Consider the following 16895-nt stretch of genomic DNA (forward strand, 5'->3'; position numbering starts at 1 on the left):
CGTCAAAGTGCTCGGCCAAGCGTTTCCCGTAATGTCTTCCAGATGATAAGGGCCCGGATGGATTCTCTGTTAGAGAAGCGGAGCATGTAGGACCCGGTGGCGCAGAACCGCTGGAGTTCTGGCTGATGCACCAGTCATTTAGGAACAAATAGAGACATTTTGGAGTAGGAGGTCTCCTCTCGCGTTCTCTTCCACAGCGAGGACCCCCCGGGGCGTGTTCTCTCTTCCATCTGCAGTCTCGCTCCCGCTGCGCCGTCTTCACGAGGGCCATCCAAGCTGATGATGATGATGTGCCAGGGTGGAAATGCAGTAAACAGCTTTTCTCGGTGTGATCGGAATCAAAATAGAAGTCCAAAACAAGCTTTTTCCTCTCTTTGCTTGGAGGGGTGAGAAGGCAGTCTGTGAGGGCTGATGAGATGAAAACATTAGTTAGTTAGTTGTCTAGCTTCTTTTCACACGCCTAATGCTGAGCTTGCACACGTGTGTGTGTGTGTGTGTGTGTGTGTGTGTGTATGCGTGTGCATGCATGCATGCATGCAAACACAGAAACTCAATCAGTTGCAGAAAATCGGCTGTACTGCAGCTTGCTCTTCTTTCGTTCTTCATCGCAGTGATGCATCTCTGCATCAATTTTTTAGGCATCTGGCAATGCTCAGCTTTTGGCAGTTGTGGGGGAGGGAGGTGGGGGGGGGATAGCTGCAGAGACAGAGGCTCTGAGGTGAATTATAAGTCTGCTGATAGAACAGAGCAGGGCCATGGGAAGATTGATGTTCTCTTTTGTGAGCTGGGAACCAAGAGGAGAGGACAGGAGAGTAGAGGAGAGAAGAAATTGATTGTGTGTAGACTCGAAACAAAGTGGGAAGAAATCTTATTGTTGCAGCTTTCTGTCAAGAGTTAAACTCAAATGAAGAAAATGCCTATGCCAGTAAGACTTTTGAAAATAAACTCTGTTTTCTCAGGTGACTCAATCAGTTTAGAATCTATTCAGTTTTATTCATATAGTGCCAAATCAGTCACCTCAAGGTGCTTTATTTTGTAAGGCAAAGACAACAGTACAGAGAAAACCCCATCAATCAGTTGACCCCTTACAAGCAAGCACTTGGTGACAATGGGAAGGAAAAACTCCCTTTAACAGGAAGCAACGTTCAGCAGAACCACGCTAAGGGAGGGGCAGCCATGTGCCAACCTCTCTGGACCACACCCATCCTCAGAAATATTATAGAGCCACAGGGTGTTATAAATACAATACATATTAAAAATACATGAAGTGAACCCAATCTTTTCAGTCAGATTTTGATGGCAGTTGTAATGCAGTGACGTCGCCTGTGTGTGGGGTCATTCTGAAAAAAGATTTCGAGTGTAAACATCTGGCTATCCAAGGCTGTTGGCAGGCAGACAGCTGCTTTCTTGGTATCAAACCTTTAACCTGACACGCTAAAGACTTAAAGCAGCGGTCCCCAACCCCCGGGCCACGGACCGGTACCGGTCCGTGAGTCATTTGGTGCCGGGCCGCGAGAGTGAGACTCGGGTGTGAAATGTATGGTTTTCAGGGTTTTTATCAGTTTTTAGCGTTATTTTGTTATCATTTTTTTTTCGTTAACTCGGTTTTCCTGGGTCTTTTCACGTTTGTTTTGAATAGATCTTCTTTTTTTTCTGTACCGGTACTAGCTTTATTTTGTTGTATTTATCCGCGACACCTGGTCCGTGAAAATATTGTCGGGCACAAACCGGTCCGTGGCGCAAAAAAGGTTGGGGACCGCTGATTTAAAGGAAAGAAGAAGAACAAGGCTCAGTGTGTCTTGACAGCTCCATATCACCCCAGATCACCCCATCTGAGCCGAAAGACAAGTGAAGCCATCCATCCACCGCGCTGCCTCAGGAGACCTAATTTGTAGCGCTGACACTTCTGTCCAGCTCCACAGTTAGTTACCCTCTGTCCTCGCCTCTCACATGCCAGTCCCTCTTGCTCGCCTTAATGTTTTGCATATGAAAACCCGGCGGGCACTCCCCTTCCCACTTAATCCCAAACCACCGCTGGTAATTCAATTCCTGTTTTACAAAAACATTTTTAAAAATTTGAGGCAGGTGAAGTAAACCATTTAGCAGAAAAAGGTGTCAAAGGGTACATGTTGATACATGTGAGGTCTCACCTGAGGGATTTGGTTCACCCTCGCCATCATTCAAAGTGTAAATCGCCTTTTTGTGTAAAATCCCACGCATTAAGGGAGTTTGGAATCACTAAGGAGCCCCGGTGTTTTGACAGTAATTTGGGAATCAAGGAAAACTATGAAAAGAGTTCTTGCTCGCCAGAAGGCACATATTTTCTTCTAAGGAGACAGACAGAGCATGTGCACGACTGATTGTGACCACACACTCGCTGCGCCTTGCACACACATATATCAATTTTTTTGTTTTATTTTAAATGTACTATGTGTGAATTATATTTTATTCGTCTGGTTCCTGATTAAGATGGAGGAACTGTGCCACAGGCCCTTGTGGTTTGGGTATGGATATCCACAGTAAGTGGCCTGGAGAGCGGAAAACTTGGCAGGATATTCGTGTTCTGGGCAATTAGGAATGTTGGAAACCTGAACTGAAATCTGCTTTTGGAGGAGCACTCAATCTGTCACTCACAGTCAAAACACAGCACGGAAAACTCATCCCTGCACATCGTTCAAACTTGCACACACACACACACACACACACACACACACACACACACACACACACACAAACACATATATGCAGGCACTAGAGTGAAAACCGCAACTCAAATGCTTTTAATGTACACCTTTAACAAGTGCCTGAAAATACTCGCACCCACAGATAACCAGGGGCTAGTTAGACCACCCCCGATTGCCAAGCACTCTGATTTCTCCTCTACCAACTTAAGTTTCACATGCTAGAATCTGTGTGTGTGTGTGTGTGTGTGTGTGTGTGTGTGTGTGTGTGTGTGTCCTATTTCAAAGCTGTTTTCCTCTTCGACTCCTAAACTCTGCGCTGACTCAATTAAGTGGCTGCTCCCTTCAATAGCCGTGGGTCTGAAATTCCATTTGAATGTGATGTTCAAGTGTGTGTACATGTGTGTGTCTCTCTGAGTGTGTGTGTTTTAATAGCTTTAGCACCTGCTCGTTCTATACACCAATCTAAGCCAAAGGCCAAAATATAATTACGTTGGAGTCCCGTTTTATTCTGTTATAGAACAGGCTCACTGTGGCTGTTATCCTGTGGTTAAACAGCAGATAGACAACTGTTCAGCTCAAGTTCACCAGTTAAAGCAGTTACATAAATCTGACCCCGGTGCTGCTGGGAGCAGAAAAACCTCTGCAGTGTGTGCGCGCGTTTGTGTGTGTGTGTGTGCTCATTGAACACCGATATAATGAAAGCAAACTCTGCCCACCTGTTCTCCGAGTTTTAACCTGAGACCTCATTAGCACACAGTGTGTTATTTCCACTACATAACCTGCACAGTATGTTGTGTTGCTCTGTGGTCCTCTGAGAATGTGTGCACATGCACATAATAGCAGTAATAGTCTGATTTTCAACCTTATTACCTAAACACTAGACTCAAAAAAGAATATGATTCATATACAACATTGTGGGACTGACACTCCCGCCCTTGTGTCCTCTCTGTTCAGATATGACTATGTGGAGGTACGAGATGGCACCGATGAGAGCGGTCAGTTGGTGGGGAAGTACTGTGGAAAGATTGCCCCTTCTCCAGTCGTCTCTTCTGGAAACCAGCTTTTCATCAAATTTGTGTCCGACTACGAGACCCACGGAGCAGGCTTCTCTATCCGATACGAGATCTTCAAGACAGGTAGGTGACAGTTATCTTTTGCACAATAGCAATATTTTTCACATTCATCCATCCATCCATCCATTCGCTTATCCTTTTCAGGGTCACGGGGGGCGCTGGAGCCTATCCCAGCTGTCATAGGGCGAAAGGCGGGGTACACCCTGGACAGGTCGCCAGTCTGTCGCAGGGCTAACACATAGGGACAGACAACCATTCACACTCACATTCATACCTAGTGGCAATTTGGATTATCCAATTAACCTATCCCCACAAGCTGCATGTCTTTGGACGGTGGGAGGAAGCCGGAGTACCCGGAGAGAACCCACGCAAACACGGGGAGAACATGCAAACTCCACACAGAAAGACCCCGGCCTGATGGTGGAATTGAACTCAGGACCTTCTTGCTGTGAGGCAACAGTGCTAACCACCGTGCCACCATGCTGCCCTTTTCACATTCATGTTAAAAATATATTTATCTTGTATTCTACATTTAAAAATTGCTATCTTGCATATTTTACATCAGCAATATCAAATTGTGCATGCTGTTATTCAAGGATGGAGGAAATCATTTCTCCTTTGTTCTTTTTAACAAAAAGAAAAGGGGATGCTGCAGAGTAACAAACAGAAATGCAACTGACAAAACTTACCTCAAAGCAAATTTAGTAGCTCTTCTTGAACACAGACTGTATATTAAAGATTTACAGAGCTGCTGTGATGTCACCAGTTGTATTGTTTGCTTGTTTTTTGGAGCCAGAAGGGGCCATTTTTCAGTGAGTTATTATTACCAAATATTAGCTAGCTTAGTTAGCACCTTTCTGGGAATTTAACTCACTGAAATTCCTCTTGGACGATTTGTTAGTACAATAATGAAACCATAAGCAATATCACTTGTCACATAATTGCGCACAAAATTCTCCAAAAGACGATTAACAGCACAAAAACTGTCAAGGGGCCTCGTTCTGTGGCTTCAATTAGCTGAGGTAATACCTCACTAGACAGCTAGCAGTTATAACCACTGCTGTTATAACCACGGGATCGTGGCTCAAAGAGTTGGCAGTTCATCTTGTAACCGGAAGGTTGCCGGTTCGAGACCCGACTCGGACTGTCGCGGTCGTTGTGTCCTTGGGCAAGACACTTCACCTACCGACTACTGGTGATGGCTAGAGGGGCCGATGGCACGATATGGCAGCCTCGCTTCTGTCAGTCTGCCCCAGGGCAGCTGCGGCTACAACTGTAGCTTGCCTCCGCCAGTGTGTGAATGTGAGAGTGAATGAATAGTGGAATTGTACAGCGCTTTGAGGGCCCCGAAAAGCACGATATAAAAATGCAATCCATTATTATTATTACACCTGTCACTTGAACTGCAGATGTTCTCAATCATACAGTGCTTTAAGCCCTGAAACATTTTAAATGGATGGGTAAGAAAAAAAAACAACGTCCACCCTTGTTAATCATAAACTTTGCATTAGAGATCCAAAATGTTTTTTGGCTGTTGACATGCCTATTTCTTCTCTTACCTTTGAGATTTTATCACTGATGTATGAGGCTCGCTTTTTGAAGACAACCTCAAGTGGCCATTATTGGAACTGCAGTTTGAAGCACTTTTTGCATCAGCTGTGGTTCGCTAAACCATTGGAAACTTAGTTGCCCGGAATTCAAAGTTGTGTTTTCCTCCTTTTTCGAGCAAGCTTACTCTGTGATGATCTTTCTTTTGTTCTTATTTGCATTGGTATTACATTTAAAATGTCTGAGCTGACACCTTAAAGTAATTGTTGACATCTTGCTTTAAGTTGAGGGAACGCTGTCCCAGTCCCCTAATTTGTCAAATCTATCAAACGCGGTGCAACACGCTATAAAAGCTGGAGGAATAATTCTGATAATGAAGCAAGAAAGAGCCCCTCCATCTAATTTCATGGTTTGTTTGTGATTTAGTCAAGGCATTAGAGCATCAAATTATGCAAATGCAATATGGCAAGCAATATGCTTCATTCAAAACCAATGAATCATAGTCCCATATGTTCCATAATTGTAGCAGTTTTCATCTGGTGTGAATTATTAGACAATAAGCATGGGCATAATTTTCTAAGCGCTGATTTAACAAATGTTGTTTCAAGTGTTGGTTTATTGTCAGATGGCAATCCACAGCAAGGGTATGAACCAGCTATTATAACCTCTGATGTGCTAGTTGTGGAGAAAATTATTTCAATCCACTTAGCAGGGCTCTAGCTGAGGAAACACTTTCAGCACCACAGTAGTATGCAGTTAGTCATGTTCCTCCCTTAATACTTAAAAATAGGACCTCTGGGTAATTTTAGGTGAGAGCCCAGTATGTTAAATCAAAAATATTATCAGGGGATGTCTGTCTTATCAGACCGAAGCATAGCAAGAAAGAGAATTTCCTGTTGGGTTGCTGCCTTCCTTTGTTTAGACTGGAAGAAGGCAGAGGAGAACAGCATATCTAGAGAGTGAGTAGTGGCCAGGTAGGTGCGACAGACTCCTTTTATTAATTAACCCTAGCAGCAGTCTATGGGACAGCCCCCCGTGACCCCAGGAGACATGATAAATAGCCCAGCAAGGTTCCTCCTTGCTTTTAATCTGAGCGAGTGTGTGTTTGTGCTTGTATGTCTGGGTTTGTGCGTGTCACCATCACAGTAGGGCAGCTGGTGGAGTGTGGGTCCATTTACGAGATCAAAGCGACACACCTCGACATACGCAAACCGGTCCACACGCACACACACATTCCCCCCTGATAGGCTAGTTAAATCTGCTACATTCTTTCCACGATTAGCTTGGTATTTCCCAGTCTCATCTATTAGCCAGGACTGATTATAAATGAGGCGTGTTAGGGGCCCTTTGGCGATAGGGAAGAACTGCTGAACACTCACAGGGAATCTAGCAAGAAACATGAGTCTAAGCGTGGACAGAGAGCAAATCGGGGCCAGGGTCGAACTTTTTCATATGAATATTTTTCACCCAGTGCTATCCCCCCCTGCAGAGAAGAGCACCGTGGGTGCGCCATCACTTTCTTAGTGGATCCAGACCATCGTTAAGCTTTGAATTCACTTTGTGTTTTGACTACTGTGGTGCTGGCTCCTGCCAAGAATGGGCTCTGAGATCAATTAGCAGCTCTGTTTGTTGGAGTGAGAGAGAGTGAGAGAGAGAGGACCGAGCAGAAAGAGAGATACAAAGCTAGCTGATTAGCGCAGCTTATCAACACGCACGGCATTAGTTGGGAAAACATTGTGTTGGCTAACACATGTAACGTTAATGATGATACACAGATGCTCCGATAACGGACGGGGAAACGGGAGACTCACGCCCGTGCATGTCAATGAAGGGAAATGCAAAGAATGCAGGCTGTTTATCACTGTGATTATAGGCCCCGGCTCACTGGAAGTCAACCTTGGGGGCTGCCGCTGCCTTTCATCCTGGGTTTAACAGAAGCAAAGGTCGTGTGCAAGATAAATATGCTCACAAGGCAAACATATTCAAATGCACAGCCCCCCTTTGGGATCATATGCCAACTTTTACAAGTATGTTTATATGTGCAGGTTCACTCACGTCAGCTGTAAGCTGTGTAGTTACAAATTCAGAAACACTTGAAAAATCCTGGCATCTGTACCCCTGGCTTTCATCAGCGGCATGCCTGCAAAGTGTCTAATTGGTAGAGAACAGGTTGTTTTGCAGGCTCTCTATGGCCGCTTCTGCATCAGTCTCTACCCCCTCTCCACTCCTCAGTCCCATCCAACCATCTTAATTAGCATGGGCTATTTATTTTATAGCCCACAAATTGGCAGCCTCGCTCTGCTGGCTGAGGTCTGGCGAGAGGCGGGAAGAGCTAGATGGTGGTGAAGAAAGAGATAGACAAGAGGGATAAGTCGGAGAGGGAGGAGTGTTTGGCCCAAAGGGAGCAGTTCAGCAAGCTGCTAGTGTTTGTGCGTCTCTACAGAGGCATTTGACGCCCAGATAAAAATAAAATGTCGATTAAAAAGAATGCGCTGGGAAAACAATGGCCTCGACTTGCAAAAATCGAGCAACAATGAGAGTGAAAAGCAGTAATGCGTCCCCCCCCTCAGTGTAAAATGACTTGATGTTGGATTACCCACCAATGAAATCCGGCTGCTTTTGTAAGAAGAAGATCCGTGTTTGTCCTGTCATCTGAAAGAACCGTCCTCTTTAAGTGAACGCGTGTGCGCACACGCGCAACATATGTTTTCTTTTAGCAGCTCCTCAGTTTGCTTAGAGCTGCTCCAAGGCTGGCCGAGCTCCCATTGAAGTGGGAGAGCAGGCAGAGATAGTGCCACTGGTAGCCCCCACCCCACTCACACACACACACACACACACGCACACAGCTCATCCTAATTGCTCGGCAGAATGACTAAGCCTGGAGTGAGGCCTACCATGCCACACTAAAATATATATGTTCTCATGCAAAGGCCCTGTTTATCATGTCATGGAGATGTGGTTGCTTTTACTCTGAGCACACACCTGTGAAAACACTTTGAAGGTGTGTGCGTGTGCTGAGTGGGACCTAATGGGAGGGTGGCTTTTGTGGACGACACACCCTGATGCCTGATGGCAGAGGTCACATCTGGAGACGCACTGTCATTGTACACACGCACACACACACACATGCAAGGCCCTCATGGAAACTCGAGACAACAAATTTCTTTCAGGGGAGCCCGAGGGATACTGTGTCCCCAGCCCACCCCCATCCTATCAGTGCAGTGTCATCCATCCCTGTAAGTGGGGAAGGCAGGGTGATGTCATAGGCGCATGCTAAATACCACGTCAGTTGTGCAGAGCCTCAGGATGTGTGTGTGAGTGTGTGGGGGTAAATGCAAACCTGCCTCTTCCATCTGTTTCAATGACAGACACTCCACAGGCTCCAGGTCAATGTTTGATTTAGTGTGGAAGGAGTTAATTCTCCACCGGCAATTAACCCTTCTGTCAGTGTGGCATGAGAACAAAATGGGAAGGGGTGGGGGCAGGCGTGAAGGCGGTGGGGGGCATTAATGGCGCAGGGGGGCAGAACTGGGATAATAATCAGCCGGAGAGCGACATAGAACACAAACAGTGGTGATTTACTTAACAGCCTAAGAACAACACCTTCAGCTTCTATGGCTCCAGCCAACCCACCCTGACTTGGGTGGGTTGGTGGGGGGCAGTGATGATTAGATGCAAAGAAAAAAGTTTGAAGTGTTAAAGGAGCAGAAAGAAAAAGAGGGGGACAGCAGGAAAATAGCAAGAGGCTGTCACATTTGACACCCGTTCCCTGGTTGTTCTAATGATTAACGCACAGTCTCCGGTTTTCTCTCAGCACTCAGAGCAACACAGAGCACAAGCAATCAGGGGAGACTTAAGAGTTGAAAGGCGCACCACTGCCTTAATGTCCAGACCACATTTATTTAGCATTCATTATGAATCTCTCACTCTAGCAAAGATTGAAATCAAATCCCCATTAGATATCGTTTTGCCAGCTACAACTTGCCCTGTTAAACAAATTCAAATCATTCAGGAAGCAAGTTGCCAGTGACATCTGTTTACTCCTCCATCCAGAGAAGGACTCCATATAAATGAGAGTTAACAGAAGTCATTACTGCCAGCGGTAAACAGTGGAGTGTCTGGTTGGAGGCTGCCACTAAATGCTGTGCGCTCAAGGTTGCTTCTTCCTTTCTTTGTCCCGTCCTTCTGCTTTAAGTTTAAAAGCTGCAGTTTGCGCGTGCTTGCTCAGTCACACTTTTTCATGTTTGCAAACCTGTTTTTTAACCTTTCCTGTTTTTAAGAAATCTACGAGGAGAGACACCCACAACTGCAGCAGTAAAACAGCACAGGGAGAGACAGGGAGTAACTGAGGTGCAGGGTGTTAGCCTTTGGTTGACAGCTGGATATATTTGTCTCCTGAAGCTCCTTGTCAAGACACACGCAGCGCATGTAGGGGCGATGTGACAGGAAAGCGTGACTGCTTTTCTGTTTGCCTCTCGCTCGCATCAGCACAAAACATCCTGGGCGTAGTGAGAGGAGCTGGGGACAGAAGCCCTCCCATGTGGAGACGGCAGATAAAAGAGATCTGTTGGGTGATTATCTCACCGGTGGGAGCAACCAGAGTGCTCTGTCTCTCTCGCTCCTCTTTTTTCATTTGGAGGGAGTTGCATGCAGCCAGGAACAAAAAAGCTGACAGTATAAGAAGGTCTGTCCTTGCTTTCGCCTCAGTTATGACAGTTCAGAAAGAACATAGCAACAGAAATGTTGACGGTGAGGTTGGTTCAGTTTGGGGACAGTATCTCTGGTTAATGCCTTTTAGCACTCAGAGGAGAAGTCTGGTGTGGGGGACCTTGGTAACTATTCAATTCAATTTTATTTATATAGCGCCAAATCACAACATAAGTCGCCTCAAGGCGCTTCATAGATACAGAGAAAAACCCAACAATCATATGACCCCCTATGAGCAAGCACTTTGGCAACAGTGGGAAGGAAAAACTCCCTTTTAACAGGAAGAAACCTCCGGCAGAACCAGGCTCAGGGAGGGGCGGGGCTATCTGCTGCGACCGGTTGGGGTGAGAGAAGGAAGACAGGATAAAGACATGCTGTGGAAGAGAGACAGAGGTTAATAACAGATATGATTCAATGCAGAGAGGTCTGTTAATACATAGTGAGTGAGAAAGGTGACTGGAAAGGAAAAACTCAATGCATCATGGGAATCCCCCGGCAGCCTATGTCTATTGCAGCATAACTAAGGGAGGATTCAGGGTCACCTGGTCCAGCCCTAACTATATGCTTTAGCAAAGAGGAAAGTTTTAAGCCTAATCTTGAAAGTAGAGATAGTGTCTGTCTCCCGAATCCAAACTGGAAGCTGGTTCCACAGAAGAGGGGCCTGAAAACTGAAGGCTCTGCCTCCCATTCTACTTTTAAATACTCTAGGAACAACAAGTAGGCCTGCAGAGCGAGAGCGAAGTGCTCTAATAGGGTGATATGGTACTACAAGGTCATTAAGATAAGATGGGGCCTGATTATTTAAGACCTTGTATGTGAGGAGAAGGATTTTGAATTCAATTCTGGATTTAACAGGAAGCCAAAACAGGAGAAATATGCTCTCTCTTTCTAGTCCCTGTCAGGACTCTTGCTGCAGCATTTTGGATTAGCTGAAGGCGTTTCAGTGAGTTTTTTGGACATCCTGAAAATAATGAATTACAGTAGTCCAGCCTGGAAGTAATAAATGCATGAACTAGTTTTTCAGCGTCACTCTGAGACAGGATATTTCTAACTTTAGAGATGTTGCACAAATGGAAGAACGCAGTCTTACATATTTGTTTAATATGTGCATTGAAGGACATGTCCTGGTCAAAAATGACTCCAAGGTTCCTCACAGCGTTACTGGAGGCCAAGGTAATGCCATCCAGAGTAAGAATCTGGTTAGATACCATATTTCTAAGCTTTTCAGGGCCGAGTACAATAACCTCAGTTTTATCTGAATTAAGAAGCAGAAAGTTAGCGGCCATCCAGGTCTTTATGTCTTTAAGACATTCCTGCAGTTTAACTAATTGGTGTTTGTTATCTGGCTTCATGGACAGATAGAGCTGGGTGTCATCTGCATAGCAGTGAAAATGTATGCTATGTCTTCTAATGATAAGGGAAGCATGTACCAGTGTTTAGCCGAGATAATCAGAAACCAGTAGAAATGATACTGTAAGAGCTGTAGTTTTACTAACAAAAATTTGTAGTGGTACTGTGCTCTTTGACTGCCAGCCTACTGCTTGGATTTCGACAGGTTTTCAGCGTGAACCATTTCCAAACTTTAAATCTGTTCTGGTCAACTGCTGAGCTGAGATAAGGGTCATGGTAGAAGCTGATGAAATGGATGGAGAGTGGAGCTCGGAGCCAATAAATTCAACACATTGACCTGAATAGCACTCTGGATGCTACAGCTGTCTAGAACACTCACCACAGAAAGAACTGGCTTGCATCTATAGTTTTACCCCCAGAACTGCGTGACATTAATATCAAATGTGGCAAAGTGCAAATCTCCAGCATCCAACAACCCTCTCATCCCGGGGAGCACTCTCCCTGAACAAAAATCAATCCGAATTTTTCCTGGGGTAAATACGAAGGGGGAAGCTGAGAAATTAATGGCGCCCACTGTTCGCGAAAGCCACACTTTAGCCGCCGCACTAAATGTCAACTCTTTTTGGAGTCAAAGCGCCGGCTCGCTGTGGCTTTCAGCTTTGGACGAGGGGAGAAAATCAACGTGGCTCTCCGTCCCTTCACTCAAAGCACCGGTGGACAGGCTCAAGTGGGGTTGATGGTCTTCAATTAGGGGCCCAGCAAGATGCTTGAGTGGCGATGGAAAAAATGCAGTTTGCCACATTCATTTAAGCTGCAGTGACTGCGGCACAGTGGCTCTGTCTAATGATAACTCCCTGCAATTTTGGTTTCGATTGGCCCCACCTGCACCCATCACGCCAGCTGCCAGACAGGCATGAAAATGATGTTATCCTGGGTACATTTCTACAACTAATGGCTCAAAATAATTGCCCCGAACAACAGTAATTCTGTTTTTTTTTTCTGATTTTCTATCTCTGTGTATATGTTTGTATAAAACAGGCGCTTTCTAACACTTGGGACTGATGCTTGAGTCTGCATAGTGAACGCATCCTAATGTCTGTCACATACATTTAAACATTTTCAAGCAGCTGCTAGTCTCAGTTTGTTTTTGTTTTTTTGACTCACATGTCAATCATTCTTAAATCATAATTTTGTGCTTGTGAGAAGTGTCTGCCATGGGAAATGCGTTAATACTCCTCATCAGCTGAAAGGTAGCTCTCCGGGGAGCTGTGCATAAATATTTTGACTTTTCCTGGTGTAAAACTGTGTGTTTAGGTGTGCGTGCGTGCGTGTTGATGAATGCGCAGTCATTCACTTTGCCTTCCATCACTGACGCTGTAATTTTGCTCGAGCACCTCTCATATGTTTCGCAGACATGAGAACATCAGAACAAATCAAGCTCTTTATTCATCATTCCCCCGATTCTGGTGATTGAGGCCTTTCACTAATGTTTACACTTTCAGCCCAGATGTTCCTCCAGTTTTAACACACATACAGTGATGGAGTGTGATGCTCAAAAGCTCTGAGCTTTTGAACATCCAGATGTAGAGATCCAGATGTGAAAACAAGAACTACTGAGGTGGTCTTGCACCTATGGGCCGTAAACTGTCCTCCCCTCAGTAGGGCAGCTGGAAGGCTGAGCTTCTAAAACTTACTTTAACACCTAAGCAACTCACTTAAGCAATAGTCATTCAAATGTCTTCCTTTGTCCCCCATTCATCTTCTCACTTCTCATCTCACTTTTTCCTGTCATCCTTCCTGCAGGTCCAGAATGCTCCAGGAACTTCACCTCCAACAGCGGCATCATTAAGTCACCTGGGTTCCCCGAGAAATACCCCAACAACCTGGACTGCACTTTCATGATCTTTGCCCCGAAAATGTCGGAAATCATCTTGGAGTTCGAGAGCTTTGAGCTGGAGCCCGACCCAACACCCCCTACTGGTGTGTTCTGCCGCTATGACCGGCTGGAGATCTGGGATGGGTTCCCTGGAGGTGAGTGAATGGGAAGAACAGAGAATTGAATACAATTTAATGTGAAAGTGTGAGGCATTGCAGCAATGCATCATTTAACAATTTAGGGCATCACTCCTACCTGCTGGGCAGCGTTAGATCACTTAATATACACAGATCAGGCATAACATTATGGCCACCTGCCTAATATTGTGTTGGTCCCCCTTTTGTTACCAAAACAGCCCTGACCCATCGAGGCATGGGCTCCACTAGATCCCTGAAGGTGTGCTGTGGTATCTGCACCAAGATGTTAGCAACAGATCCTTTAAGACCTGTAAGTTGTGAGGTGGGGCCTCATTGGATCTGACTTTTATGTCCAGCAGATCCCACAGATGCTTGATTGGATTGAGATCTGCAGAATTTGGAGGCCAAGTCAGACAAGCTCAAACTGACTGTGAAACTCAAACTATTCTTGAAAACCTGTTAACCTGTGGTGGGAGCGTGAGAATGCGGGTGAGTGGAGTGATAAGTTTCAGCTTCGCTGCTCACTGTTTTTCCAAAAGGAAAGGAGCAACTTTAAACAATAAGATGACATTCTTTGGGCAAGAAGGCTAACTACCTTAACCATACTTGGAAGTGGTCTAACAGAATGCTTTGTCTTTGCCAAATGCTGAACACTTCCTGTCACAATCCTCCCATACTTCCTTTTTCAGTCACAGACCGTATGCCTAGTGCCTGTACATTTGGGAGTTCAATGTCCAATCTAGGCTGTAATGTTTAAATTGATGCTTTTCAGGGTGCTGACATGTGGAGAACACAGTCTGATCTTGCAGGAAATTGCTCCAAAAAGAATTTCCTTTGCAGGATTCTTTGTGTTTCTCACCAGAAGTGCTTATTAGAGTGAAACAGCACTCCGTGGGACGTCTGCTGCTCTTGGTTTACCACAGGCCACAACGTTCACGTGGATCCAGGCACACAATCAAAATATTCCCCCATAAAATGGCGTTCTAAAATCCATCTATCTAAAAATAAATAAATAAATAAATCAGCAGGTGAGCGACGGAGCGAGAGCAAGCAAGCAGCGTTCAAAGCAAGGCTTCCATTGCTCTGGGATGATGCTTTGAACTCGGCAAGTGAAATCACCTCTTGAAGTTTTCAGTTTTTCTCCTGGCTATTCCAACACAGGGTGCAGACAAGATGAAAGCTTCTCTTAGCCATCAGTGGCAGAAAATTGAAAGAATTTTATCTTGTTGCGTTCAGCACAGTGCACATCAGTATTCTCTGCTTTCACGTCGGAGGTGATAAGGTTGAAGCGCAAATCGCGGCACCTTTTCAAGTAAGTTTACTTAAAGCTCAGTTTTCTTTGAGCCCCTGTGTCTGTAGATGTTAACTTTTGCCAAGCTGACCTTTGATTCCACAAAATATTTCCACAACTCATTTGTGCAACCCCTCCTCCCTGCCAGAGGTGACGCATGTCTAATTTTCAAGACTGGTGTTGATTAAGTCGATTCTCAAAGACTCTGGGAGCTGAGAATATGTCACATTATTAGCACCTTTTAGTACATATTTTTACAGAAGACACTGGGGGTCTAGAAAAAGTAACGTTTCCGGCACTGCTTGATGATTAAGATTCAGATCTGTCTCAGTTCATCATTGCATACAGGAAGCTTTGATGAGAGCAGGAACTGGAAAATGCCATTTTGAACTGATGTAGCGTCACGTCACTCAAGTGTTGCCACGTGTGATCCACAGTCCTGTATAAAAATAAGCCAGGGGAGGAAAGCAGCATGTCGGCTTCTGCCAGGTGGTTCCTGTGGTGCGTGCAGGATCGATAATTATGCATTAGCACGGAAGACTGGAGGCAGAGGTGGGAGACGTTTGGGCAGGCGCAGGTCTTCGTGAAGCAGCAGGGGGAGGAGGATCTGTGCTACTCCTTACCCCTATTCTTAAAGTGCACCTCGCTCAACAGGTGTGTCGTGGAACCTCAGCGAGCCATTTCCCTGGGAAAGGCTGGAGAAAAGGCAGCAAGGTTCTTGAAAATATCATAGTGCTGGGGACTCATGCAGATAATCCAGGAGATGTTTTTTCAGCTCAGGTTCAAAAGCAAACATACAGTAGAGTTGCACATTTGTTCACCAGGCACCTGGTCTGTGAAGATTAATTTGAGCCGTCACATTGCTCCCGCCCCCGAGCCCCAGCAGTCTGGCCTTTGCCTTTCATGTAGGAGCCGGGCTGGAAGTGGCATGTTTTGGATGACAGGAGGCCACGGGGAGGCAGGACTGTCACTCGCTGCTGATCACAGCATTACTAATCACAGATAAGCTCCAGCTCCCCCAACAGGAACGCACACTCACCAGTGCACACGGATCACAACACACATCAGAGACGCAGGGCAAGGTCATTGTGCTCCCGCGCTCACCCTCTCTCTCTCCCTCCCTCATCACCCCCATCGTTCGCACTCTCCCTGCATTTCTCCACCTCCAACCTTTCATCCATCCTGTTTTCCCATTCTGCTCAGTCTGCCCGGCCGAACACATCGCTCTCCCACTTTTATTGCTTTCCGACTTTTAATGCTTCCCCATTGTCTCGCTCCAGTCTTTACTTGTTTGGCCTCGCTGGGCCACGGCTGTGTCTGCCTCAGGTCTAAGAAAACAATTGTGGGTACAGGAGGTTTGTGGTATTTACAGCCAGCAAATAGAGACCATGACCCCCCCCCCCCCCCCCCCCCCCCCCGCACGCCACAGGTTGCGCTTGCTTTTTTTTTTGCCCCTGTGGCAGGCAAACGAACAGTCTTTTCTCGCTCTTCTTTATTGGGTCGATTGACACACCAGGTTTCACACCTCCACGGTGGGGGTGAGGGGCTAGTTAAAAGCTATGTGTGACCAAGTCTAACTCGAGGAACATATTATATGTTTGCACTTATTCCCTCTTTTTCTCTCTCCAGTTGGCCCACATGTCGGAAGGTACTGCGGGCAGAACACCCCGGGCAGGATCATCTCTTACACAGGCATCCTGGCCCTGACAATCAACACCGACAGCGCCATTGCAAAGGAAGGCTTCTCTGCCAACTTCACCGTCATCGAAAGAACTGTTCCAGAGGGTGAGCTGGCATACACTCCAAACCCCCCCCCCCCCCCAGAAAAAAGCACTTAAAATCAGACAGATGGGGATGTCAGGGAGGCTGAATCACAGGTAGACAAAGAACATTGGTACACAAGTGGGATGACTGAGGCAGAAATGTAAATTTGTTTAGTGAAAGAAAACTTTAAAAGTTACTAGCTGTAAAAGAATTAGAGGGCAAGAATGTAACCAGCCGGAGAATATTACACAAAGAAGCAGATGTTGTCTGCTACTTTCAGTGGGTCCTGTTGTGACAAGTTCCCACTTGTTAAGCAGAACTCATAAGAGTTATTAAATAAACACCTCCTGCCTCTTCATTTGGGGAATGTGTTACTGGTTACAAGTCTGCCTCCTGTGGTTTACAAGGCTTACATTTATACACCATGAGCCCAGACGGGCTCCAAAAGACGGCTTCCTCACCAGT

At 45.8% G+C, this 16895-nt stretch overlaps 1 protein-coding gene across 3 annotated transcripts in view; it reads left to right on the top strand.

Annotated features, from left to right (window-relative positions):
* Positions 1 to 16895, top strand: part of nrp1a (neuropilin 1a) — a 62348-nt gene that overhangs the window by 17084 nt on the left and 28369 nt on the right. For all 3 annotated transcript variants that reach the window (XM_086307273.1, XM_086307275.1, XM_086307274.1), the window contains 3 exons: positions 3639 to 3820; positions 13166 to 13393; positions 16296 to 16451. In XM_086307273.1, coding sequence (XP_086163399.1) covers positions 3639 to 3820; positions 13166 to 13393; positions 16296 to 16451 — 566 coding nt within the window. The remainder of the gene's footprint in view (positions 1 to 3638; positions 3821 to 13165; positions 13394 to 16295; positions 16452 to 16895) is intronic.

This window comes from Aulonocara sp. 'chitande type north' Nkhata Bay, linkage group LG9 (genome assembly GCF_057382095.1).
Source record: "Aulonocara sp. 'chitande type north' Nkhata Bay isolate Kocher_YH1m ecotype deep benthic linkage group LG9, A_spYH_male_GT1.1, whole genome shotgun sequence".
NCBI classification, from domain to species: domain Eukaryota; kingdom Metazoa; phylum Chordata; class Actinopteri; order Cichliformes; family Cichlidae; genus Aulonocara; species Aulonocara sp. 'chitande type north' Nkhata Bay.